This window comes from Branchiostoma lanceolatum, chromosome 5 (genome assembly GCF_035083965.1).
Source record: "Branchiostoma lanceolatum isolate klBraLanc5 chromosome 5, klBraLanc5.hap2, whole genome shotgun sequence".
Lineage (NCBI taxonomy): Eukaryota > Metazoa > Chordata > Leptocardii > Amphioxiformes > Branchiostomatidae > Branchiostoma > Branchiostoma lanceolatum.
The window spans coordinates 23251848-23279739 of NC_089726.1; the positions used below are offsets into that span (position 1 = coordinate 23251848).

The 27892-nt window shown below is 44.1% G+C and overlaps 2 protein-coding genes across 2 annotated transcripts in view; both read right to left on the minus strand.

The window, feature by feature from the left end:
* LOC136435762 (uncharacterized) overlaps positions 1 to 22747 on the minus strand; it is a 31164-nt gene extending 8417 nt beyond the window's left edge. Inside the window, exons 1-6 of the mRNA XM_066429462.1 lie at positions 22289 to 22747; positions 7836 to 8385; positions 2416 to 6539; positions 1866 to 1964; positions 1081 to 1256; positions 58 to 245 (exon numbers count right to left, since the gene is read on the minus strand). Of these exons, the coding sequence (XP_066285559.1) occupies positions 58 to 245; positions 1081 to 1256; positions 1866 to 1964; positions 2416 to 6539; positions 7836 to 8380 (5132 nt within the window). The 5' untranslated portion in view covers positions 8381 to 8385; positions 22289 to 22747. The remainder of the gene's footprint in view (positions 1 to 57; positions 246 to 1080; positions 1257 to 1865; positions 1965 to 2415; positions 6540 to 7835; positions 8386 to 22288) is intronic.
* LOC136435977 (uncharacterized) lies at positions 15324 to 17408 on the minus strand. The gene is made up of 4 exons (XM_066429687.1): positions 17333 to 17408; positions 17117 to 17254; positions 16825 to 17003; positions 15324 to 16292 (listed from the first exon to the last, which is right to left on the minus strand). The coding sequence occupies exons 1-4, from the start codon at positions 17406 to 17408 to the stop codon at positions 16035 to 16037; spliced, it is 651 nt and encodes a 216-aa protein (XP_066285784.1). The 3' UTR covers positions 15324 to 16034.
* Positions 22748 to 27892: the final 5145 nt, after the last annotated feature.

The window sequence follows — 27892 nt, forward strand, 5'->3', positions numbered from 1 at the left end:
CAGTTTCTTGAGTAACCGTTATTTTGGGCGTCGATCGAAACGTTTGACGACATTCACCTTTCGCGGGGAACACCGGTGATGTTGTTTTCCTCGATGAAGAGGTACTCCAGAGACGGCGGCAGTGCCAGCGGAATGTGCGTCAGGCGGTTCCCGGTCAGGTACAGGTACACCATGTTGGAAGGGCCGTCAAAAGCACGCGGGCCAATCGTGTCACTAGTGATCATGTTGTACTGAATTTCCAGCACCTGGAGAACGGCAGTTTGGCGGGCATGTCAGGGTCAAGAAATTCCTTTATCGGGAAGCTCGTTTTGTTTATAGTAGTCACTACTAACACTTCAGTAACATTTTAATTAATCCTCATCTATACCACTGAAGTCCCCCCCCCAAGTTCATGTCTTCACAAACCACCTGTCACTATGATTGACTGAAAAAGAATCTATTTGGAACTTCTTGCCCGAGGGCACATTACAACATGTATCGGTTACCGTATCTAGAAACAATATGCATACAGTATGGGCTATTCTAATACGAACTAGAAAGGCAACATTTGTGAGAGCAAATACAGCATATTTTGCCCATCGTCCTCCCAATGCAAAAGTCGAAATTGACGGAGTGTATGCAAAAAATGATAATGGGGTCATTTGGGTAAATATCCAATGCATAATTACACCAAATTTCAGGTCCTTTGGTTTCAATTCTGCGGCACTGGAGGCCAAAATGTACGTTTTGGGTAAAAAAAATGGCCAAAAACCCTCAGTAAAAGGTATTTATCGAAATAGTTTTTTTTTAAAAAGGTTGGGGGTATGCACTCACCCCTGCATACCAAATTTCAGCTTGTTCGGCCCAGAGACGACCGAGATGAATTGATCAGATTTGTGATTTGACAGGAGGCGGAGGCGGAAGAGAAAGAAACATGACCAAAGACAGTATATCTTGGCCATACTTATAGTATGGGAAAGATATAACTACTACAAAATACGATCTAAGTTTTTGGGCTTCTATTTGTTTTCAAAGAAACTTTATGACATGAAAAATATTCTTCGTATCGAGACTAGGTTCCAGTCGATTTATGTTCTGTACCTGTAGACGAACGAGACTAGAGAAGACGCCGTCCGGTATTTCAGTGATCAAGTTGTTGTCGAGGTACAGGTGTTGTGTGTTGGGCGGGATGTCGGACGGGATCTCCGTCAGGCCGGCCTTACCGCAGTCAACCAGATCATTGTTACAGGAACACTTGGACGGACAAGGCACTGTCCCTGCAGAACGTGGCACGCGAGGTCGGGGAGGAATTGTAAATAAAAAAGACATTAAATTGATAGCAAATTCTCTCATAAAAGTGCTTTTCAATCTGAATTAGTTTGAGAACAGGATAACTGAAAACGTTCTCGATAAACTACTTAGTACCAAATTGTCTACTTTGTTCAAGAATAGCCAAACTATCATGAAAAGAAAAGGCTATACTCCATTATTTTCTTACGGACCAGTCACTGACAAGAGCTTGGTCAAATATTTTCTCTGATCGACTGTTTCAATAGTCGGCAAATGCACTGTTCTATCTGTCAGACCTCTCCCTGCCACACTGAGCAAGAGTAAAGGGGACTCGACCCTACACCAAGTCTCCCTCAGATCAAAAGCTATCTGCCACCGAAAAATTAAGACCATAGCGTGTTTATTCTGCTGCAGTTCCAAGCTCACACACCAAGGGGCCCAAATTCGACCTTGACCATCGTCTTCCCAACACCTGCCTACATACCAAATCACCCAATGGTTCTGAACAGACAAACAGACCAAAAACAATACCTCCATTTTCAGAGAGGTGACCACGATGCATTTTATCAGGGAAGTGACTGGGCCTGACTGTGTACCTGTTTGGACTGACGGCGTCTCGGTCCCTGATGTTGTGTATGGCCGTCCTTCTGTTACCTGTGGTCTAGTCGGAGTCGGCTGGGTTGGACGCGTGGTCACTGTGGAAAAATAAAGCGTTTTTCTACGAAGCTCACACTGGCAGGATGAAACATGAAACTCGCTTTACTTCATCCCGTATGCTTAAAGGAGTACTTAACGCCAGAAAGGAGTGTTATTTTCCGCTAGATTATGTATCAATTAATACATAATCAGCCGACTTCTTACAGAACTCCCAAGAGTTTCGAATTTCATCTTCCCATAAGAAAATACCTTTCTGTGTGCGAAGATGTAAAGTGAATTTTGCTAACAAACATGTGAAGTTATGACTATTTGAATGGATTCAATTCGTTTCACTTCATCCTTATGATAGCGGTCAAAAAGCTGCGAGCACAAATCATCCCTGTTTATACCAATATTAACTTAAACATTACAACACAGGATCCCTGGAACACTTGGTAACAATTAGTATTCATATTTTATCAATTGTTAAAGATATTTCATTAATCTCACCTCTTTCATCCTGGGTTGTCAATGGCCTTACAGGAGTTGCCTGTGTCTTCATGGTTGTCTCTCTATCTGTGACCAGTTCCCTCTCCGGAGCAGCGGTTGAGTCGACCGGTGGTGGAGCCCCCTGACACAGGGAGGACGTACTGAGCGAGTCCAGGGTCTGCCCGCGGAGGGACTCCGGCATGTAGCAAACGATGCGGTCTCGCGCCTCAATCCGCACTTCACTCGTCTCCATCCAACGTCTGAGAGAGCAGAGCGGTGCCTCACAACTCCACGGGTTCTCCTGGAGCGTCAGGCTCTGAAGGGTGGGGATGTCGTCAAATATGCCCCCGTCTATTGACTCAAACCCGCAGTTGTTGAGTTGTATCACTTGTAATTCAGGAAGGCCGCTGAAGACATAGCGAGGAAGAGACTGAAGCCTCTCGTTGCCGGCTAGTAATACGGACATCAGGCCTGTAACTCCATCGAACGCCATTTTGTGTATGCTAGACAGCAGCATGTACCGCAAATCGAGCAGTTCCAGTGAATCTAGCCCGAAGAATGCTTTCTGCGTCAACTCGTTCACCATGTTGTCACGGAGGTACAACTTCTTGAGATTTCGTAAATTCTGGAGGGCCATAGTGGGGATGACGGTTAACTCGTTGTATTCAAGATACAAAGTTTCTAAACTGTCAAGACCGAAGAATGAGTTTGTCTGCAGCTCTGTGAGACCGATTCGACGGGCAAACAGATCCTTCAGACTGGAGAAGCCATAGAACGTTCCGGCTGGAAGTGCGCGAATCGGGTTACCCGAGATGTCAAAACGCTGAAGACCTTCCGCCAAATCAGAAGGAATTGTAGGAAACTGCCTAAGAAGATTGTTGGAAAGGTATAGGCCCTCAATAAGAGGCAAACCAGTAAAAGAATTCTCCACAAGGCCATCATCGGTAATCTTGTTGTTTTCAAGATGAAGAAATTCGAGTGCAGCCAGACCGATGAAGACGTTAGGCGGGACGTTAGAGATCTGGTTGTTGTTGAGGTACAGACGCTCCGTGGCAGCAGGAATGTCACCTGGAATCTCTGTGAGCCCGAGGTCGGCGCAGTTCACCGTCAGCTCATAACATTCGCACTGGCTCGGACAGCCGTCCAACGCCACACCGGTAGTTGGCCGCTCAGACACTGGTGTAGTTGACGAGATGACCGCTGGAGCGTCCGTGAAGCTGTCAATGACACCCGGGTACGGTGGAGGCTGTGGTCTGGACTTATCTGGCATTTCTTCAGGCCTGTCACACTGACCCACTTGGAGGGAGTCCAACTGGAGATCGTCCACTGTGGTTCCCTGCAAACGCATGGGGCCTTTACACGTCACCCTACTCCGGTAAGGTATGTAAGCTTGTGTTTGACTCATCCACTGCGCAAGCCCAGCTATGCACTGGTCACAGACCCACGGATTATCATGTAGAGCAACCCATGAGAGAGACGACACACCCACGAAAGTGGACGGGTCTAGCCATTCGAGCATGCAGTTGCTAATGGCAACTGACTTCAGGTTGGGGCAGTTTTTCAGACTGCGCTCGTGGATGTAGGTCAGTTTCTTGTTGCCAGTCAGAAGGATGGTGCTGAGGCTCGGCATTTTCACAAAAGCGCGTTCTGGGATGTAAGAAATCATGGTGCTGCTGAGATCGATGTACTCAATAGCGATGTCGTCATTTAGAGCATCCTCATGGATGTCCGTGATTGGGTTTCCTGCGATACAGAATTCCTTCAGATCATGCATGTCCTCTAGCTCCCAGTATGGAATGGTTGTTATATTATTAAAGGCCAAGTATAGACGCTGCACTTTTCGTAAGCCAGTGAAAGAACCCTCGTAGATTTCTGTCATGTCCGTTCTCGTCATCATCAGTTCCAGTAAGTTCTGGAAGTCGTTGAACGTCCCAGGTGCGATGTTTCCGATGGGGTTGTTGGAAATGTCGAGGTGCTTCAGGTTGTAAGCCAGGTTGCTCAATACGACAGGCGGAATGGCCTTTAACTTGTTGTTTGCAAGATACAGACCTTGCAAGTTGGGTAGAGTGCTAAGAGACCCCTCTGGCAATCCCTCCAAGGTAAGATCATTGTTCTCAAGGTGCAAGAATTTCAATGCTTCCAAACCCGACAGGGAGTCTTTGGGGACGTTAGTGATCATGTTGTTCTGCAGATGCAGTCTTTCAGTGCTGGGGGGGATTCCGACAGGAACACTCTTCAAACTTCTGTCTGCGCAGTCAACGATGCTCCCGTAACACCTGCACTGCAGCGGGCATCCACCAGAGGGCGGCACTACATTGGAATCTGGTTTGACAGCAGTGCCACCTCCGGGAATCTCGTTATTTCCACCAGGACTCACCTGGACGTCCTGACACATCTGAACAGCTTCAGGGGCGTCCATCAGCCGCGTTATGGCCGTACCTTTCATGTGTTCTGGAGTAGAACACTTAATTTTATCCACATTGGCAACGCTAACTGACGTTCTCTCCATCCAGCTCATCAGCTTGCACATAGTGGAGTCACACCGCCAAGGGTTCTCGTACAGAGAAATCCATTCCAGCATCGGCATCATCTCTAAAAAGGCTGGCTCCAGATGCTTCAGGCCGCATTCGTGAAGCTTCAGGAACTTCAAGTTGACCAGGCGTGAGAATGTGTTCTTGTGGATCGTCGATAGATTCAGATTGCCGGAGAGGACAAGTGTTTCGAGGTTTGGTAGTTTGTAGAAACACCATTCATTCAAGTCAGTCATTTTGGTGTATCCCAAGTCAAGATATTCAAGAGAAGAAAGTCCCTTGAAAGACCTCTCATCCAAGTCAACGATCGGATTACCGCGTAAATGTAGCCTCTTGAGAGTTGTCCTGTGCCTGAGGGCTTCATTTGGAACTTTCCCGAGGTTGTTATACTGTAGATACAGACCCTCCAAATTTCTCATTCCGCGAAACGTGCCCTTTTTCAAAGAGGATATGCCAACTCCCCTCAGCCATAACTCTTTTAACATCTTAAACCCTCTGAAGATTCCCGAAGGCACATTGCCAAGAGGATTTCCCGACAGGTCCAGGTATTTCAACTGATAAGACACGCCTGACAGATACATAGGCACCTCCGTCAACAGGTTATTGGTGATGTACAAGCCCTTCAGGTTTTTCAGACCGTCAAAAGCGTGATCGGCCATCCCTTGGCTTGTGATGAAGTTATTTTGCAACTCTAGAACCTTTAAGCTACTCAGGTATCTAAATGCACCATGTGGGATGTTTGTAATATTGTTGTTGTTCAAGTACAAACGAGTCGTCCCTCGGGGAATGTTGTCTGGAACTGTGGTCAGACCGATTTTGCTACAGTCCACGTACCTTTTCTTACATTTACACCCTCTGGGACACTTTTTGCGGCTTTTCCCGCGGTAGTACGTCACTGATTCTCCTACGATGAAAGACCGCTCATCCAATCCTTTTACTTTCGTTGTGTCGAAGTCTTCTTCATCGGTTATTTCCTCTTCGTTGCCTCTTTGGTGTCCTGTTAAGCTGGTTGTATCACCTGCGGTGGTTTGAGATTTGACTTTTAACTTGAAGTCCACGTAATCGTTGTCTTCGTCACAGTCGTGACTGGTGAGTGTGATGAGAGACCTTCCACCATTCCGCTCGGGTAGAAAGCAGGAGATGTTGGTCATGTAGGGGATGTGCACACGGGTGGACAGCATCCAGTCCCGCAGCCAGCACATCCTTTCGTCACACTTCCACTGGTTATCGTGCATCGTCACCACGTAAAGCGACGGCACCTGCTTGAACGTGAATTCATCCAGTGTCTCCAGTCCACAGTCGTCGATGGCAAGCGTCTTCAGCCTGCCCAATGTGAGAAAGGCGTTTTTGTCAATTGTCTGCAACATGGTGTTGCCTGACAGGAATATGGATGCCAGGTGAGGCAGGTTGGTGAACACGCCTCTGTTCAGAGTCTTCAGGTGCATATTCCGCGCATCCAGGTACTCGATAGCCGGCGCGCCCTCCAGTGCAGCTGGTGGAAGCTCGGAGATCGGGTTGCCTCTGACGACAAGGCGGCGAAGGTACGGCAGTCGCTGGAGGGCTTCCCTTGGAAATACGGTGATGTCGTTGTTCTCCAGGTTGAGGATCTCTAGCCTATCGAAAGAGAAAAGGGGAAACGTAGAGTCAGGCGCTTTAAGGCCGCCGTTAGCCCAGGATCCATGTTTTATGTACATGGACATGGTTCTTGTACATGGAACGTGGTTCAGGGGGTAGATGATCCGGCGATCACTTTAAGTCTTCATTCCATATACCCGTGAACCTAGCCTCTACCAGGCTTCAGAGGCGTCTGGAAAGAGTAGATAGAAATTGGCCAAATAGACAAAAAAAAACAGGCAAGAGGAGTTAGTCTGCTACATGGGGGTAAAGTTTGCCGCTCTAGGATGGCGAATTGGACCCTTTCTCCATAGCCGACTCCCTTAGCATACTATTACTCTATTTGGCCAATTTCTACTATCTTTCCAGCCATCCGCGGAGCCTGGTAACGTAACATCACCAATTAACGTCCGATTTATTCAAAACGTATTTATCTTAAAACCGCGCGGACAGAGCCAAATTTCAAACCCATGGGCAGAAATATCAGCTCTTCTAAAAAGAAAATGCATAGTCTGTAAGTTTTTCTCCGCCTGTTTAACGCCGTGCGAGCATGTATTTATACTGAGGTACATGATGAAGAATTGTGCTAGGGTTACCTATTATCGTCCACTTCTGAATCTTTTCCCTTCTAGCGCTATGCTTGAAGAACATAGACCAGAAAAAAATGCACAGTAATTGTCCAAAGTAGTCTGCAGACAAATGATAGTAAAATCACTACGTCTGTCCGGCAACTTGCTTAACGCGATGGAAATAAAACATTGTTTATCTATAAATTTCCCCCACATGCGCGGCACGTGGCGTTCACGTGGTAAACGCATGGCGATTATGTTTTGCTATGCAAAAATTAAAGAGATGGCTAAGGATCAAACTTATGATGTACTGTATTGATCATGAGAACAGGCTTTGGCATAATACACCGCGACATGTGGACATGAGCCAAACCGGACGTAAATTGGTTCTGCACGTAAATAGGTCATGTTACGTTAGAGGCTATCGTGAACCATCATGAATGCACTCTCTATCATGTTGAATTCAGGAGCTCGTATATATACATTTTCAATTAATCTAATACAATGTATTTTCCTACTCAATGCCAAGGATCCTCGTAGTTATAAAACATGTGTGACATCGCGAAGGAAAACATCAGTCTTTTAGCAGTGGACATTTTGATGCCCTGACTTTCTGTGTTGGGATAAAGTTTCAGCTCTGTACTATGTTAGCTAGCTACCAACATATATAGATGAACTTTTCATGCGTATATAAAGAACTCTCTTCCCACAGAAAACACACAATTACCTGTCCATCCCGCTGAAAGATTCCGGAAGGACTTGCTGAAGTCCGGTCTTCCGAAGCTTCAGTTCCCGCAGCCTCCGCAGAGAGGAGAAAGCTCCTGTAGGAATCTGTAAAATGCTGTTTTCAGATAGATCCAGGAAAACCAACTCTCGCCTTACTGCCTTCAGCTGCCCCAGAGGAACTGCAGTTAGTGAGTTGCTCGTCAGGTGAAGTTCTTTCAGTGATCTCAAACCCTGGAAAGCATTTCTGGGCAGGCCTTCGTTTGTTATCTGATTTCTGTCCAAATAAAGGACGGTCAAGTTAGCTAAGCCTGAAAATCCCCCGGACGGAATACTTGTCAGTTTGTTTCCACACAGGAAAAGTTCGGTTGTGTTCCTCGGTATGTCATCGGGAATAGTGCCCAGGTCCAGCTCGGAGCAGTCCACAGTTGTACCCGCACATTTACACGGGTGAGGGCAGGCGTGCGTCCAGGCCGACAGGAGGAGGAGGCTGGTGAGCCACAGGACTCCAGAGGGCGCACACGCCATCACGTCCTTGACTAATGCCATGGTAACTGCAGGGACACAAGTCACGTCAACAGAGTTAATCATAGAATTTCTATCTTTTCTTTCCCCATATTTTACACAACAGTTCTTCCAGACAAATCGGTGTGCCAAACGTTATGAAACAAGTAATAACCCAAACATGCAGATCAGCTTTCCAAACACTGTCTGTGCTTTGAGCTTTACTGAGTTTCTCGTCAAAAGACTTTGACTATAAAACTGCAGATCAAATATCACTTCATTAGTCTCTGGTCGGATGTTTGGTTTCACACAGAAGATAAAGGAGGCAGAAAAAACAGTCCACATCTGCAGATGGTGTTTTGAAAATACTCCTTGTGGAAACATTGAAATGTGCTTTTACGTTTATTTCTTAAAACAAGAAACAAGACTAAACCTTTTCCATATGCAAGAAAAAATGAAAATACAAAATCTAACAATTTGAGGAAACGTGTAACCATATACAATATTTGTACGTGCCTTACTTAGATACAGGTTTAGTATGAATGTTCTGTATATCATAAGTTTTCAATTTGTCGAATGAAAGATATTCCCGTGTATAATCTGTGACATCATGGGAAAACATCCTTCACGAGCTCGTAAATGTCGGCAGGAATGAAATTCCCATCATGTACCACTAGTATCTTATCACTAATTATTCAAATTAGGTCATTTGCATAATTGATATCTATGGAGTCCATATGCCCCATGTTTGAGAGTCCTATCATGGAATGAAGCGGATTTTTAAAACTTTCCTCATTAATTTGGTCTCAAGAAGACCTACCCACATACCAAGTATGAAGACAATTCATCGAGGCATTCTTGAGTTATCGTGTTCACAGAACAGCCTTGTCACAAAGTTGTAGAGTAGGAGGCTAATTGCAAAAAGTAACAGGCGGGCCACGTAGTGGCCCTAGGCGAGCCACGAAGTGGCTCGCGGGGGGTGGGCACGGGAGGGGGTTCTCCCCCTCCCGTAGGGGGGGTCTGGGGGGCCTCCCCCTTAAAAAAATTCAAATTGAGACCCCCTAAACATGGGTTTTGGTGTATTTTGGGTAACTTTTATGTGCATTTTAAAACTTACTTTTGTAACTGAAATTTACCATATTTTGTAAATTCTCTTAGAATCCATTTATGTTCGCAATCGGCTGTGAGTTTTATTTCAATGGGCCTTAGAAAAAACGTTTTTCTGATTACAGTCATGAAATAAATAGGGTCAGTAGAAACTTTTTTCCTTTACATTTAGGTGACCCAACATTTACCAGTATTCCAACATGTACTTTGACAAAGCAAAACTGAAATGTATCAGGACATTGGTATTTTCAAAGTAAAATGCAGGTTGCCAACATAAATGGGACTTTTGATCAGTGACTCTGATTATCATCTTCAAGTCACTTTTTCGATATATTGAAACAGAAATGAGTAGAAGCAAGGACATTAGTAGAAGTACATGTTCATGTTAGAACATGTTGGAAAATGATTCTACAATGTTTTCATCACTCAGATGTCAAAAAAGGGTCAGCAGGTTTTCCTAGGGTCAGTGGGGTATACGTAACTGGAAACATAATTTTTCCCTAGGCCTTACAGTTACACACAAAAATAGACGTGACAGAAGAGCGCTGACCCCATCATGAGCGGGTCGCTACACCTATCAGTGAAGCTCGTCCTGTTCAATACATTATCAGTTATTATTGTCTGTCAAATTCCCTAGAAAATGATGTAAGCCGGCCTGGGAAATGCTTAGAAATAACAGGAGAAACCTCGCCCCTCCCCTTTGTAAACATCAAACCTTTTCCCCCTTCCTGCGTATTACTTCCTGCGTTCCAAATTCCAAAGGAGGTTCTCTATTACCTCCTTGGATTCCTGATTTAACACGCTCTATTAGCAAATCCTCTGTGTGATGGATTTTAGGCATGGTGGTCACACGTTTTCCTGGGACAGAAAAAAATCGGCAGGCATGTTTACGACAAGCATGTTTGGAGGGGAACTTCTGTGAGTCCATATATGGTTAATATATGCAAAGCTTCCCGCGCTTTGGTACAGTTTCCATGGCAGCGATGTCAATCAAAGGCCGGCCTTTACCGGCCATCAAAGAAGCCGTCAAAGAAACAAGACTTTAAAACTCCGCCCTCCGCCCTGGCTGCACGTGCACAGGCAAAGGACACCCGATCCCAGCGGCAAATTACCACCGGGGAAAGGGACGTCAGCCAATGTAAACAATGTTACACACATCAGAAAAGGCAGTTTTCAATCCCAGAAGATCACGGAAGCTATCAGAAAAATGCCAGACGTTTATCTACAGAATTGGCCAGAGGAATTTGTAACGGAGACTACTGGAGTTATGCTTCTAATTTTTGAAATTCTAAACCAAAAAGTAGCCGGCTCGAAATTGTGAGTAGGCGGCGAAAACAGCCGGCTGCCGGTTACTTTTGACAAGGCTGCAGAAGGACAAACACACACACACATGAACGCGGGCGAAAACATAACCTTCTGGGCAAAGGTAACATGATATGGTGGCGCGGCGCAACTAGGCAACTGGGTTCACATGTGCGTGCAGTGTATGTCCGCATGAACCTGTGTAAAGCCCCTGTCACACTTGTGCGTATAAGCAATTCCGTGTGAGTTCCGTATCAAATTTTGACAACACGCAATTGTACGCTCAAAATATCAACTTTCTTGAGTTATGGGCGGCGCACTTATAGCGTATGAGTAACGAATTGAGCGTATGAGACACGTATGATTTGCATATGAAGTGCGCAATACTATTATCCTTGCAGCGAATAGCTGCGTATCAGGTGCGTATGCTGAGCGTATTCCAGAGGCACACAACGTCTACCGACCGCATGCTTGACACACTTCCGACTACTGCTAATCGAATTATGACCTATTTGGTTGCATTAATATTAGTGTTTACTTAAACTGTTATGGGAAGACCCCTCCACAACTGACAACAAGGAGGACCTTTTGTATACGTGAAACAGGGACACCGATTTTACTTTTGGAACACGCCATGACATTCATTTACCCTGTGAATTTGGTTGCGTTGATATCAGTAGTTACGAAAACTGTTATTAGAAGACGCCTATACAAGTAACGACAGGTAGAACTTTTATGTGTATGTAACAGAGACACATTTGTGTAATCAATGATTATTTAAATAAAAAATTATGTATACTTTGCTGGTTGAGTTCGTTTTCTCTCTGCCCTTATCTAAATTGAATACCCGACCCGACCAATGAAAAATCTGGAATGTTCTCCGAATGTTCGTTGAGTACGCCATGTGTACGATATCCGTAAGTTATCTGTGCGTTTGGCATACGTTATTGATACGTACAATGCGCTGCTCAATAGCAGGACGAACGGCACTAATTCGTCACAAATATTCTTATTCGGTATATGTGCGATCATCGTGCGTTGTATCTGCGCTGCAAGCATGCAATGTGGTCGCTGCGCAGAAATCGCGCCGCAAGGGAAGCGTATTACCGCGTTTGGAGCGCAAACACAAAGCGCGCTCGTACCTTACTCGACCGATGTCTGACGTGTGAACTGCGTTCTTATAACGTCTGAGCTGCGTGACAGCGTTCACACGAAAGTTTTCGGTAGTTTCAAAAATATCAGGCGTACTGGGCCGTGCCTTGTGTGTGCCTGCGTACCTAAAACTATAGCAAAACGACTGAAAAACACATTAGGTATGTATTGTGCGTACGCAGGCGTATGAAAAAAATGTTAACACGCAACTCACACGGACATGTTATACGCACAAGAGTGACAGGGCCTTTAACTCAGTAACTGTCGAGAGATGACGCCAACACGTTGCGTAATCCTCTCGTATCTAGTCCGGCCTAGCCTGAGTGTCGTCCAGGTTATGCTAGGGTCACATTTTCAATGTTTGAGAAAACAAAGAATAAAAGATGCATATCAAGAATATACATAACGTATGGTAAGGAATTATTTTTTTAAAGTTTTGTGTGTTTTGTTCTCCTTTATATCATAGTTTTCGTTCCCACAAGCTGCCCGGCCGGGCCCCGGGTGGGAAATGTGACCCTAGCTTTAATTCCAGGCTCTACGAAGGTAGAAGGCAAAGCCTGGAACTAACCTGGATGACACTTAGGCTAAGTCCGGCCCGCTTTCGACAACTGTTTTGAACTTTTCATTACGTAAGTTTCTTGTATCAGATCCAAGACTACAAGTTGAACATCGGTTTCCTATGTGTCTGCGAGTCGCTGGCGTGTCCGTTATCATTTAGAACATACGTCAAAATATGGATCTAACTAGCCTTCTTAGCATTAGTCCGCTATCCAAACTCCGCTCCCCGACAAGAAGCGAAGCTTGGGTAGCGGACTAAAAAAAGCTAAGAAGGCTGGACTCCAGGCTTGGATCTAACTACTGTTTTTGAAACTCCTGGTAGGGTCAAGGATCGTTACGGGTTTTAGTATCCAGTTAGACTACAGCTTCGGCAGGTCCTGTTGGCAGGAACCGATCCAGTAACTTTTAAAAATACCCGCACACACACACACACACACACACACACACACACACACACACACACACACACACACACACACACACACACACACACACACACACACACACACAAACACACACACACGCGCGCGCACACACACACACACAAACACAGGCACGCGCGCACACACACACACACACACACAAACACACACACACACACTCTCTCTCTCGCTCTCTCTATTATATACACACAGGCACGCGCGTGCACGTTTACACTGTCACACACATACACACACGCGGATTGCCTCTAACCCGAATTTGGAAGTTGACGTTCTGTTCAATTAGTTATGTTTTCACAAACATTTCGTAGAGGCATACATGCAGACGTACGCAGAGAGGTATGACAAGCAGACAAGACTTTGCTCTCATTACAAAGCACACGATATAGTATAATTTATATCAATTCATTATTTCCTCTCTCAAAGTCACAAATGATGCAAATACTAGTACATGTATGCTTCTTTTGGAAGCTGGAAGCTATTGTAGCATTTCCTCATCAATAATGCAACTATGATATAAAAATTTACATAATCTATGCCTGATGATAGTTTCCTTTATCTGACCTATATGAATATGCCATCATTGACCACCAATGTATTATAAGATTTTCTCATAAATCATCCAAAATTAGGTCATCATGATTTGCATTATATCCATTAATGTTCCTCTCCAACCAAGTCACATGTTCCTGCCACGTAGCACAATTGGAAACAAATTGTCCTCTCTGATTATGGAATTGAAGTCTTAATTTGCATAATAACATACCATTACGTTGGTTTTCGTCAAAGTTGCCTACAGAAAAAATGAAAATTCGTTTGGCATACTAGTATCCTGCCCCCTTTAGTTCCAAACAAAGCTGATAGAGGCCCAAAACCTCTGCCCGAACAGAAGATCGCCCCAAAATCGTGGCTTGTCTGGAACACGAGATATCACAACCACCCCCCAGTTCTGCTGCAGTACCTAGGGAAGCCGCCACGGCCTCTGGGCAAAATTCTCATCATTTCGTCGACAGGACAAGACCTGGCCACATACCAACTTTCATGACAATCCATCCATAGCAGTTATTCTCCTAACCAAAACATAAACGTCTTTGCGAAGGTAAAAAGCCACAAAATGAAACGTATGGATGGCATCCCTACTGGCGCCTCTGATGTGATACGAGGCGGAAGCAAACCTGAGCAAAAGAATAAACAGAGTAGAGTAGAGTAGATCCTTTCGGCCAGGTAGGAAGGTCATGTTCCAGTACTACTAAACAGTACTAATGGGTTTCAAAAGCCAATATCAGTTGTCAACATCATTTTCTATCTGTAACTTCCAAATGTCATCTGCCATGTCTGCTCCCCCTCTCTCTCAAGGCATGGCATCGCGATTTAAAGGGAAGATAATTTATTACAGGCTACTTATCAGTTGGCATCTGTTTCCTATCTCTGTCTGTCCTACTATAACCCTTGGTAATAACCAGTGCCGCACAAGAAGGACATCTTATATGGACATATTCTAGTTTTCATAGGAAACTCAGCGCGCGTGGACGTCACCCATAACATGACTGAGTTGAGGCTGCAATGTAGGTAACTGTTATATACATGTACGTGTTCACTGAGCCGGTCCTCTGTTGTTTCCACTATGAAAACAATGGCACGGCCGTGAATCAGACCCAGATGTGCCACGGCTCTCTAATCCCAGCGCCACATCGCCTAGGGCTGTGTACTACGGAATGCTTCAAGACAAATACCAACCGTAGGGCAAATGTAGGGAGGTTTACAATCTATTTTGGAGTAGGAGACCGTTACAGAAGCGCTACTCAGTCGAGTTGTGTTGTGCTGCACAGGAGTAGAACAATTTTAGAGAAGCCCAAATCAATTGCTTAGGATTCACCCATCCCATTATTCTTGCGTGGCTCAAAGTTGTCCTCAAAAACACACCTGTTGTTTCAAAGGAAGCTGCTAGGGGACCAAAAGTCAACGAGTCCGATTCCGCCATTATGGGGCAACCGCAAGGAGCGTCGACAATCCCAAATCATGATGAACCCATCACAGTACGATTGTACTTTACACCAGTGAGCGTCCACGGAAAGACAACAGTCACGAACACGGGCAAAAATATAGCAGCCTGTCCAAATCAAGCCTGGGATTTGTGTCCTTTTGCTAATTCAAATTTTGACATTCTTGATAAAATATGACATTTTGATTTATCAGTTTGATTAGTGACTAGTCATGGGTTTTTAAAACGTCTCGGAGTTCTACAATTCGCAATTCGCCGTAACAGCTCAGAGTCTATCTGAAACAGTACTACAATAGCCCTGTGGGTTCGTTGCCATGGCAGCACCATATGATATAGGCCGATTTGCATGTATATATATGTGCGGTGAGGATATGATGGCTTCAGTTGTTTTTAAGTTTATGACAACAGAGACGCATAAGCATAAAGATATGTTTTCTAGTAACTTTATTTTTCATCCCTTAATATCAAGATATTTTAATGAAATAATCTTTACAAATCACCCTTTCACATCCAGGGCAAACTAGCTTGGACAAAATAACGTTTTGTTGCATCGCATCCTTATTCTTTTAATATATTAGAACGCCTCCTTATTCAGAATAAAAAACGTTACAGTAGTTTGCCTTAAACAACCAGTCAGAAGTAAAGAAATAAAACGAAGGTGAAACGAAAACATTCCAACTGATCATGGAGTACAACATTTGTTCATGGTTTAATACATATCTTTAGTGGGATGTACGGATATATGGAAAGTGAAGTGCATGTGACAGCAATAAACTGCAAAATGAAAGTGTCAGTCTTTTTAGTATCTTTCTTTCGTTTAGAAATACAGGATGATATGTTTACAACAAAAAGCAATCGTTAATATCAATGAAAAGTCAGTTCTATTCGTCCTGCTGGTTGTGCTGCTGTTCCCGGGCGTCTGCCAGCTTCAGATAGCGTGAGACCAGAATATAGTTCTCATCACAGAAGTCACACCACAAGTCCTTGGGTAGGTTCTTCAGGGAAAGGCTCATCCATTGAAGCCACCCATCAACCTCACTTGCTGGGGTGAGAGTCAGTTTCTCAACCCTCTCCTGAAGCTGTGAGGCCTGCGTCTTACTGCTTTTTACAAAGTCCATCACAGCCGTCTCCATAGCACCTATTTCCTGGGGGTTCTCTTTGGTACCTTCATAGGGAGGGTGGGGTTGGAGTTGGGGTTGGGGTTGGAGATAGAGCTGTTGTTTGACTCTTCAACTTGGCTGGAGACGGTGTTTGAGGCCTCGAGCTCGTTGCCCATGGAGGTGGATGCGGAGGTGGAAGCAGTAGCAGATACTGAGCCTTCAGGTGCTTCGTCTTCATCCTGCGCGGAGTCCTCTGAGTCGGCATGAGACGTCGACTGCGACTCCTGAGGGCGCACCTGTTGAAAAATAAACCTTCATGATAAAGACTGTGCCACAGCACTAGAGTACATTTGCTTCAAGCCGTAGGAGTATGGCGTAATATATACAGTGCTACGGCAGGGAAAAATACGGTGGAGGGCAAATAATGATTTATATGTGGATCAATAATTTCATCTGCTAAATGTAGATATGAGTCGGTCATCTAACCTGCTATCGTAATTTTGCCTACCAGTCGTGTAATACTCCGGACATAAACAAAAAACATCACTCGCTCGTATTGACATGTTTATAAGGTGCTAGCACGTGACAGTATTTCTAATGCTGTTGATTATCTTCCTTTCCTCATAACAATGCGCAAAATTAGAAACCTCTCAACATTTTAAACATCTTCGTTTCAAGAAAATCATCAAACAACTACTTTTAACAACACTAAGAAACAAAGTACTGAAATGCAAATTAAGTACTCAAATGCAGATTATATGGACACCTCTTTGTTTGACAAAAATTGATTCTGTGACGTAAGCATGCAAATCAAGAAACAACGCCTACCTGCCCAAGCACCGTGGTGTGCGCGGCTCTGTGCACAATGTGCTGCATGAAAAACTGGCAATTCTGCCAAATCCACCTTTGACGTGCCGTCTTATAGACAGGAGCCTGGCCGCTTTTCTGTTTTTTCATGCGACAAAATGTCGACCTAGTGGTTGAGTACCAGGATGTGATGTCCTTGGCTGTAAAAAAAAGGAACCCAAGAAAACTATAAGAACATGTCATAAGCTTAAGAAACAATGGTTCAAATGAAGCAAGAGAACAACAAAGCAGTGTATATTACGAATGTACTCACCAGTAATGCCGAGTTCCTTTGACTTTTCCTGCAGTAGCCTGTTTTTCTTGCCACTGTTGCGATAGTCGTCCCTGGTTTTGTCGTAGAACTCGGGATGCGCAGCAAAGAATTCGACAATAGACTCCTCCTGAGTGAAACGTCAGGTGCTTTGATTTTGACTCCCCCTTAGAGTTGTCTCCTTCGTCCGTCTGATTGTTGACTTCATTTCCGGTGCACTTGTATCTTTATCCATCTCTTCCGACGGGCGCTTCTTCCCCTTCTTGGGGGCAGACTTCGGCTTTTTTGGAGGCATGATGACAAGTGCAGACGTCTCTCTTGGCAAACAGGACTGAGGTCTGATCTGATTATGAACCCACGTGTGTATAGCCATGAAACAATCGTATGCATCACCTGTGAGCGATACTCGATCTGACACGTGGAAAATCGTAGCCTTGAAAGCAGGCTCTTCAGCGGGCGAGCTGTACACCGGTTGCCACTGTGCTCTGGTGGCTGCACTTTTCAAGAACATCGACAATATCCGGGAAAACTGACACCATCAGAACAAGGTCGAAATGTATACATTTTTCACCTCATTGGTATAAAAAGAAGGCCGTCGTGAAGTCTGTATTGGGGGCAATAAAAATCGTACGGCGACGGAAGCAAAATTTTGAACATGTTCAAAATCATCTTTAGCTGTATTTTCCGGCGTAGGACGCTCGGCGATAGCTACTTTTACGTGCGATTTACCTGCAATTGACCTGCGATTGACCTAGGTACACTCAAAAAACCCATCGTACGATGTACCTACGTTAACTGTGACCACCACTTTGTATGTGTTAACTATTGCATCCGGTTTTCCCCAAACGTACGACGTACGGCGCTGTCAAGACGGAAGAAACCCCATCGCATGTACGACGTGAGTTTAGTGTGACCATAGCTTTACCAAGCAAGGTGAAGAGGTACCGACACCTAGAGACACGTCTTCTCTCTCTTCTGTCTCTCCGAGACTCTCTCCTCTGTCGCTGTCAGAACTAGATAAATGCATGGGTCGCGGATACATAACAGGTTACCCCTCTTCATACACCGCCGACGTACCCGTCGTGTCGTGCCTGTTCTCTGGTGACGGTGAGATAGGCCCAATTTATACAGAGTTTTTTCAGGAAATGAGCGGATTAATTTTATTGCCTTTATTCTCGCCGACTTTTCACAGTCTCCTTGGTTGCCAATTTGACCCTATCTCTGTAGCCGACTCCCTTCAAACATTTGACTCTATTTGGCCAATTTCTACTATTTTCCCAGCGACCAGGGGAGACTGGTAGAGTCTACTGAACACGCACCATTTGGTATAAACCGCATTAATGTAACCCACTTAGTAATGCTAGTACATGGTCCCGTTTTGCAGATAATCGCATATACATCTCAAGTTAGGTGTGTATATAGACATGTCTTGTCCATGTAGGAGTGTATCTTTTTCATATCCTTGACAAGTTTGCAAATGAATTCCGCTCCCTATGTTAAACCGGCGTAGTTAGTCTGGTAGAGACTATAAGGATTTCGGAGCATAGGGATTTCGGAGCATAGGGATTTCGGAACTATTCAGGCTATTTCGGAACGTAGGCAGTGTAACCATTACATAAATGAAACGGGAATGGACTTGGTGGTAAATCATTTTTCCTGCACCCATCTCCAACAGACGAGTGCAAACTAACAACAGCTGGTAGCAGACAGCAGAACTCGCTGTGCCTAATGTCGTTACCATGGTAACAAATGCTGAGATGAAGTCTCCCATCACGGGAGCCATGGTGATCTCCAGCTGTGCGCACGCATGCGTGTCTCGGGGAAATCAGCCTCCTTTATAGACCTATCTGTCTCCTTTCGTCATGATGACAACTTCAGGGATGCCTGATGGTGACTTGTGAACTCGGAAAAAAAGTCCAGGCGAATGAAAAGTTTTACGAGAAGTTTTTGAATATGTCCCTTGTCAATAAGATTTCAAATTGATAATTGCAACCTATATATTTACAGGGCTGTGTCTTGTAAGGAGACCCGCATTCTTTCAAAAAGCTGACAGTAACAGCAATATCTGTAACGTTAATCAAATGAAGCTTTTAAACTAAATTCTTAATGGGAGATCGCTACCTCTTTCTGACGGCTGTCCATCCGACGGGTTTCCGTCAGTTTCAGATTCCGACTCAGAAAGCGCGGGGCAAGTTGGATGGGGGGGGGGGGGTTCGATATCTTGATGTGGTGGTCTTTTGCGGCCGTATTTCACTGGCGCAAGGGTAGCCGCATGAAAGCGGGAAGAAACACCCTAGCCCCCCCCCCCCCCCCCCCCCACAGGCTCATCTGCTTGGGAAACGTAATACTGTAAATGCAGAAATGTTCGCGGTGGTTTTATGTTCGCGGTTTTCGAGGTGAATTTTTAGCGCGAACTTAAAACTACCGCGGAACATTTTGCCCACCTATGACACTATGACAATAGCGCTACTATTGATTCGAACGCGCACTTTAAACCACCACGAACAATCCATTTCTTCCTACCGCCAAATAAAAACCACGCGATGGTAAATGCATTAACAGTAATCCCTAGTCTATGTAACGCTATCCGAGGCTGTAATAGCTACGGGCTGACCGGTGTTGGGCGGCCGCTATAAGCGCGATTCAATCAAGCTACAATCTCCCTATCCAACCTCTGCTTGGAGAGTACCCGCTACCTCCCGTGTAACGTCCTGCTAATCGTGAGGCCTTTCAGCCATTGATTGGGCACGGCATGTCAGGAAACCGGATTCTTCATCCCCGCTGTTCTCACAATCTGTGGAATAGGTTTTTAAATCCGCCCAGAATCTATCAACATGAAATAATATCATACAAGAATCTCCAAGCAGATATTGGGTTGTAAAATCGCAACGGACAGTGTAACATTTAATATGTAACAGATTCAAATCAAAGTAACGACTTCTAAAAGGCAAGATCTTGCATTACTGACATACCGCGTTCATCCCACCCAATTTCTCAATTGGTAAAATGTCCTCATTAATCATGCAAATTAAGTTCGAATTTGTTCATGCAACTTGAAGGTATCTAGCTTCGTTCTTTCCTAAGTTTTCGGATTATCCAGGATTCCTATTCCAAAGTCTCGATAAAAACGCCCCTGGAGTTCTAAAACAACCCCGGTGCCACGTGCGGGAACAAGCCCGCCTGCACATTTCTATTCCCATGTCCAACCTCGCCTAGCCGAGTCTTCCCAGTAACGTGATTGATCACATGGAGCGAACTGCGGGACCCGCCTGGACCACAGACAGACTATTAGATACTTTAGGGTTTGAAAAGATCAAGAACTTCAGATGTATTTAGTATATAAACCATTTCGTTTAATATGATGGGCTAAAAAATCATAGATTTGTCACTCCCTGTCAGAAATAAAATCCACGAGTTGGAGGCTGCGGACCCGACGTCCATGCGACTCCGGATCGATACGTAGAACAACATGTGTTTTCAGTATTTATGGAATTCATTTCAATCTAGGAGATCAAATCACAAGGGTCGTCAGTAATGTCGGTGGGACGGCAATGTTTGAGAGCAACAAAACCCCACAACATCCTTCCTTCACTCGCGTATGCATCTCACGCTGAGCAATTATGCAGAGTGGTCGGTGTCACGCTGGGGTCGAGAACACCTTTTATCAGTCGGGTTTCGGGCGCGGCGGCTGCGGACACCGGGTCTTTACACCTCCGTGCTGAGAATGGGGAGACAAAATCTGCCTCCGATTTCCCGGCTGATAGCACGGCATACCCACGGCATACCTCACATGCGCCTTTAATTCCCACTGGGTCTGCAGCCTCCGAGGCAACAGTTTGGACTTCAGAAAAGATGCATCAAAACTTTGTCCCATCATCGCCTTTTATATAATGTACCAACGAACACAATAATGCATGGTACGTTCCGCTAGGAGATGTACGGAGAAACCTTTTGTGAAAAAAAAGGCAGAAGAGAGAATCGCCCTCGGCAGGGGTGAAGTCCCCCCGTTCTTGACAATTTTCACGCTTTGTCAGGGTTGAATTAATCTTCATTGATTAGTTGGTGATAATAATTCATTCCGACGGGGAACCGGAGACGCAAAATAACACACATTGGGACTTCTTCCAAAAACAAAATTCAGACGTCTCTCTGACCTAGGAGGTTCCATTCAACAATTGATTGTGAATTTCCATTATCTAATATACAATGTACGAACGTGTCGTACGAAACTTCACCGTACAATCAGACCCAGTATATGTCAATTTCTGCAACAGCATTCCAAAAACTCCCCCCATCTCGTTCCCATTAGACGAGATAACATCGCGTGGGAAGACGTGCGGAGGTCGGAAACTCGTTCAAGTTCCAACTATGTGACGGCGGATGTCGCTATTGGGTTGTGTCCTGTCCTGTCCATATATATCTGGATGTGTGTACAATGTACATATAGATGCATCTGCTCTAGCTTTGACTGAGCGCTAATAATCCAGGCGGCCTGTACGTGGCTAAGACCACTCCCTCCCTCCCGGCACAATCTGGATCTTATTACGACCGGAGCTTACTTCATCCGGGTAGTAGAGTCCAGGTTTCGCTGTTTTGCAGCGAGACCTCGACAACCGAACTTCTCGTTGTAAACAGAGTCTGTCTCTCACGTTGGCGGGTTGTTAGACTGTAGGTAGTGATTTGTGTTGCGTGCTTTCTCTGTGGCACGACGTCATTTGCCCCACTTCGGGCTCTCGGCCTAATGACCCTCCAGTGTACCAGGGGGCATAGGACATACCTCCCTCTGCAACCCGCCCTAAAAAACCCTCATACAAACCACTTACCTTCCTCAAGGCCACACAACAACGACGCGATCAAATCAAACAAGACGCCCACATAAACAAGGAGACGTGTGTAAGAGCAAGGAGGTTTTATATAGAAATATAAAACCTCCTTGGTAAGAGTCAACAGAAACAAACTTAGAGACGCAGCAGGAGACTAGAACCTGGGGTTGATAAGACTGGCACTGTGGCGTGGCTTTATCACTTCCATATTCATCCTTCCTGACGGCTAGGGCTTGACCTGAAAAACTACTGCCTGCCGTTTCTATTTTGTGTCCAAATCACGCAGCCTCCCCACCTTCAACTGAACCAAGACTTGTAAACAAAAGAAAACACAAAACAAATCCAAACCTACCTGTCAATGTAGAACCTTACGGAGCGGTGATGTGGCGCGGTGGCCAGCCAGGCTCGTGGCGATAACGCTGTGTCTGTGTACGCTGTGCGAGGTCGGCGCTACAATCCAGGCATATGGAATGAAGTATCCTGTCACCGATACCGAACTAGTCTGTCTCTCCTTCAGATGGCGGGCCCGTGCTGTAGAAGTGTGCGCCCGCGGCGGCTCTCAGCTCCGAGCGCTGTAAATTATATCCGGGCAGCCCAGTGATAGACCCGGGAACGGGGATGCTTGTCTGACAGATGGAAGCCACTTCGGTCTTGAACTCGGGCCAAAAAGGTTCCCCACACAAACCCAACTCAGCCACTTTCGCGTCGCAATCTACGACGGCACAGATGAGCCTTTGGCAGACATACACGTGACCACGAACCACGGACCGACTTCGTCCACTAACACCGCAAGCTATCCCTTGATCCTCTAGCGCGTCGCCGTGGAGGAGGGGTGTTTCGGGGATCGATCATCAATCACCCTATTGGTGGGAATCCCTCCTCAGCAGTGGACTGGCGACAGACCCACTATTAAATGTAACCAGGGAAACAGTGGGGAAACATGGCTCATTTGAGCGTTTCCTTCACAACAGGCATCTGTATAACCGCCCCTCGGTGTAACACACCGGCCTGTAACAGGGAAACCCGCGTATTCAGCAGAGATATCATAGAGGGATTCTATTTAGCCTGTGAGCGGTTACAGGATCCCAAGCAGATACGGGGCCTCAAGCAGATACGCCCCCCCCCCCGCCCCCCCCTCGGGGCGAGCCAAATTTTTACTATATTGTGTGCAGATTGCAAGAATTCTAGGAATTGTACAGGAATGTGATAGTCTATGGGACAAGAATGCCTGGATGTATTGTCTTCATATTTTGTAGGTGGGTAGGTCTGTGGGAGACTTTGTAATGATTGGATTTTGGGCCCCCTAGCGACTTTCTATGGTACTGCAGGGGAACTTTCACTTTTCAAATCCCGTCTTCTGAACATGCTATAGTCATGATTTTTAAGTGGTGGATAGCTCTTTGTTAGGAAAATATGTCCTGTAGATTTGGACCCCCCAGCGGCTTTTTTTGGAACTGCAGGAGCTGATTTTGACTCAAACTTTGAAAGAGAATAACGCAAGAAGGGGATGACGGATCATCACAATCGTTGGTGTGTAGATAGCTTAAGTGATGATTTACATAATCATATGCAAATTATGCAAATCAATATCTGATTTGCATAATTAATGAGGACACTTAATAAATCAGCTGAATTCTATAATAGGACTCTCAAACACATGACATATGTAACTGAGAAAGAGATAAATATCGATAGATATCAATTATGCAAATTGATTCTTAATTTGCATAATTAATGACAAAATACTATAAATCCATAGTGGTAAATGATGGGGATTTCATTTTGCACTATTTGGAAGTTGAGTAAATGCGGCCACTATTAGACACAAATCTTGCATAGAGGGCCTCATTTACATAATTTATGAGGAAATGGTACGATATCTTTTTTTGTGAAAACAAGATTTTCATACATTGGCCAACTTGTGTTATTTTGGTAGAGAAGGTGATCGACTGATATGATTTATGCGAGGTCCTTATTTGCATGTGGGCTAAAAACGAAAACGTTAACAGAGACCACCGTCGCCATGGCAACATCTTTTTATGTTGCCAATCTTTTCCAATCTTTTTTTTTGGGGGGGGGGCGTATCTGCTTGAGCCCACGTATCTGCTTGGGCCTCGTATCAGCCAAAAAGAAATTAAAGAAAAAAAATCGCTAGTAAAACGCTAGTGGGAAGGCCTGCAACGGAGGCTAAGTGGATGTCAACTATTCTGCACGGTATGTCTGATTCCTACGTTAGTTAATATCACTTTAGGAACTCACACATCCCTGTCAAATACACCGTGCCATGTCTGACTTTCATGCATAGACGGCTTACCACAAAAGAGACATCAGTTTCCAGCCATTCAATCTAAAAATATACAGAAGCAGATAAAACGGCTTCTTAGCATCTACTATTAGGGGGGCAATAACCCAAACGTACCATTCCGAAAATGATTCAAATTTTGCAAAATGTTGGAACACTGTAGATATATTTAGCTAATTAAAACGTCAAACAAATGTTACAAATTGTTCTCGAGTCCATGCCAAGTCACCAGGAGGGTTTTATAATGATATTTGTAATAATTATGAAACATTTCTAATAAAAGAATATCTGACTGACGATAGTTCTATATTTTTCTAAAACATTGAATACAAAAATCTGAACTTATTTGAATTCAATTTAGAAATATTTTGAGAGTAACTGCACAAAAATCTCTTTATTCAGAATATATTCTAAACGTCTACGTGATTCTTTCACTTTTAGACATATTTACAAAAAAAGGTAGAAAATGGTTAACAATGGTAGAATGGTGATTGCCCCCATAAAAGTAGGTGCTAATCCGGCCCTTCTGTCTGCTTTTGTACATCTTTAGGTTTCACTGCAGGACGCTGGTTAGTCCTTTGTAGAAGGTACTCTTCCCTACACTTCGCTAGGATGTGTGAATTACTTTCTTTCCAGCTCTCTGACCCATTTATAAAGATGTCACAAAAATGGTAAAAATGGTAGAAAATGGTAGATAATGGAAGAATGATGTTACCATTATTTAGGAACTATTGGAAATATCATAGATTCCACATCATGAATTATTTCTAAAGTTTTAAAAAACCGGGGAAATATATATAAAGTTGAAATCACATTCAAAAAATGTCAAAAGTACCAAATCTCTAACACAAATAATTACAATCGATTGAAAATATTTGTAAATTATGACAATAACAACCCTCTCGGTGACTTGGATTGGGCTCTATTCAATCAAAGGATGCCCAGATTAATTTTGACAAATGTTATCATGTGATATGTTCAGTCTGTGTCATTCTTTCCCTTTATGTATATATCCAGTACAGCATCAGCAGATACATACTTCCTTCAGAAATGCAGCGCAGGTTGTGAGGAGCTTGGCTGGGAACAAATCAATCAGCTGTCAGAAATTCATGATCAGCTGCTGAGTACCTCAAGTGCTGCTACAGCCTCCTCCGGCAAGACTACAGTCCTGCATACTCATCACCATCATCGGCACAATTCAGGAAGGTCGTCATCATAAATCTCCAGAAGTCCATTGTCTTTTGTTTTTTGTTAGCTGCTGTGATAAAACGAGGCACAACCTTCACAGTTATGTCAAAATCAGGTGACATGTTCCTTGATCATGTGAATTGATGTTCATTCATACTTTGGTTTTATCATATAGGCTGGCTCATCACAACTAGTGGATAGACTCCAAGTTCAACATACAGAAGAAAGCAGCCTTGTTTGTCATTGTCTGTACAGCCCCGGTCACATATATCGTACGATGCACCTACGATAGCATATCACGTACATCGCACGATGATCGCAGGTGAATCGCAGGTAAATCGTAGGTATCGCAGAGCGTCGGACGATGTTCAATGTTTTTCTCCAGCGTCGTACGATTTTTCACATGTGCCTTTTCTAGATGAGCTGCATGGCCGCTTTTGTGCTTATGTAACCGACCAAATGCGATCTAGTTATACTAGGCCCTTACAACGGTTCAAATCAAGCAGAAGTACATACACGAATTTCCAATTTCAAAGGTCACTCTGAGCACCTCAAGCCTGTGTGGAGCGAAATAGTTGCGCCGCCAAATACATGAGAGGTCACGCGCTCCGCCAATCAGAGGCCGCGAACTGCAGGGTCATAGCAATAATTTGGCAGCGAAAAAAGCCTTTATAGTAAAATGTTGTCACCTCATCATTAAAACATGATTTTAACCTTCATGATTGACGTATTAGGAGTGTTTGTCATTGATTACAAATCATACCAGTTGTTCGTCTTCACCCAAATAACAGACGTTGTCCAAAGTATGAGCTTTACAATGACGGTTATGCAAACATTTATCATCAATTATGCAAATGAGGTCCTTATTAGCATAATTTGCTCCAACGATGTTCACATTCACATAACTTCCAAATGCCACAAGTATGAAATTGTCATCATTTACCTGTATGGTAATTATGCAAATTAGGCCTACAATTGCATATTTTCTATCTATCAACATTCCTCTCTTTCTCAGTTACAAATGCCACATATTTGAATGGTCATATCATGAAACACAGCGGATTTTTAATATTGTCTCATAGATTATGCAAATTAGAATCTGATTTGCATAATTATCGTCCAATCATACTAAGCATCAATTAATCTATCTACATACCAAAAATCATGACCATGACGGCATCCATCAATCCCATCTTGAGTAATGGTATCTTGTCATTGATTATGCAAATGAGGTCTTCATTTGCATAGTTGATATCTATCAATATTTCTCTCTTCCTCGGTTACACATGTCACAAGTTTGAGAGTCCTATTATGGAATTTGGCGGATGCGTAAACTTTCCTCGTTAATTATGCAAATAAGATACTGATTTGCATAATGAGTATCTAGCCATGTACATCATCACTCAAGCTATCTACTAACCAAAAATTATGACCATTCATCAAGCCATTCTTGAGTTATTCCCTTTCAAAGTATGAAGCAAGACCTTCTCCTGTAGTTCCAAAAAGCCGCTAGGGGGCCAAAACCTATACGACTTACTCTCTATCCACAGAGCTATCTACCACTCAAAAATAGGAACCATAGCCTGTCCAGAACACGAGATATCAAAACAGGAAGTTCTGCTGCAGTACCGTAACAAGCCGCTAGAGGACCCAAAATCTAATCATTTCCAGGTCTCATCAAGACCTACCCACCTACCAAATATCAAGACAATCCATCCAAGCCTTCTCGAGTTATGCTGGTCAGTTACACACACACATACATACATACATACAAACGCTAGCCTATGCATAACCTTCTCGGCGAAGGTAGACAAGGCCGCCTTAAAGCCTGACGACGATGGATGAAATTTTGAACACGTTCAAAATCCTTTTTCCGTCGCATCATAGTTTTACGTGCGATTTACCTGCGATTGGAATAGGTACACTAAAAAAACATCGTACGATGTTTGTGACCACGACTTTATATATCTATTGCACCCGGTCTTCCAAAACGCACGACGTACGGCGCTGTCGATGTCATGACGGATGAAACCCGACGTGTGATTTATGTGACCTTAGCCATAGCGTTGCCAAGAATGCATGGAAGCAGTGGACTCAGGTGTAGATCAGAGAGCGGGGACAGGACGAATATACATATGCAGTTCTACTGGATATGATATTTCAGTTTAAAATATGGCGTGCCATGGGTGTTTTTCAGACTATAAAAGGTTACTTTTTATTTTTAACGTATTTAAAAAGAATTGTATCTGATAGCTGTTAGACAAGACTTTCATTACCTTACTAGAATATTTAGAAAATTGTATTTTGGTCCAATGGCACTATTCAGCATTAAATGGTGATAATGGTGATACAAGTACATTTTAAAGTTTGTCAGAAATATCGTACCCACACAACTCCAATTTACCCACATTAACCTGCATATGCAAGTGGTACTTTGAGTAGTGGATGTCCCCAAGCCTACCCCAT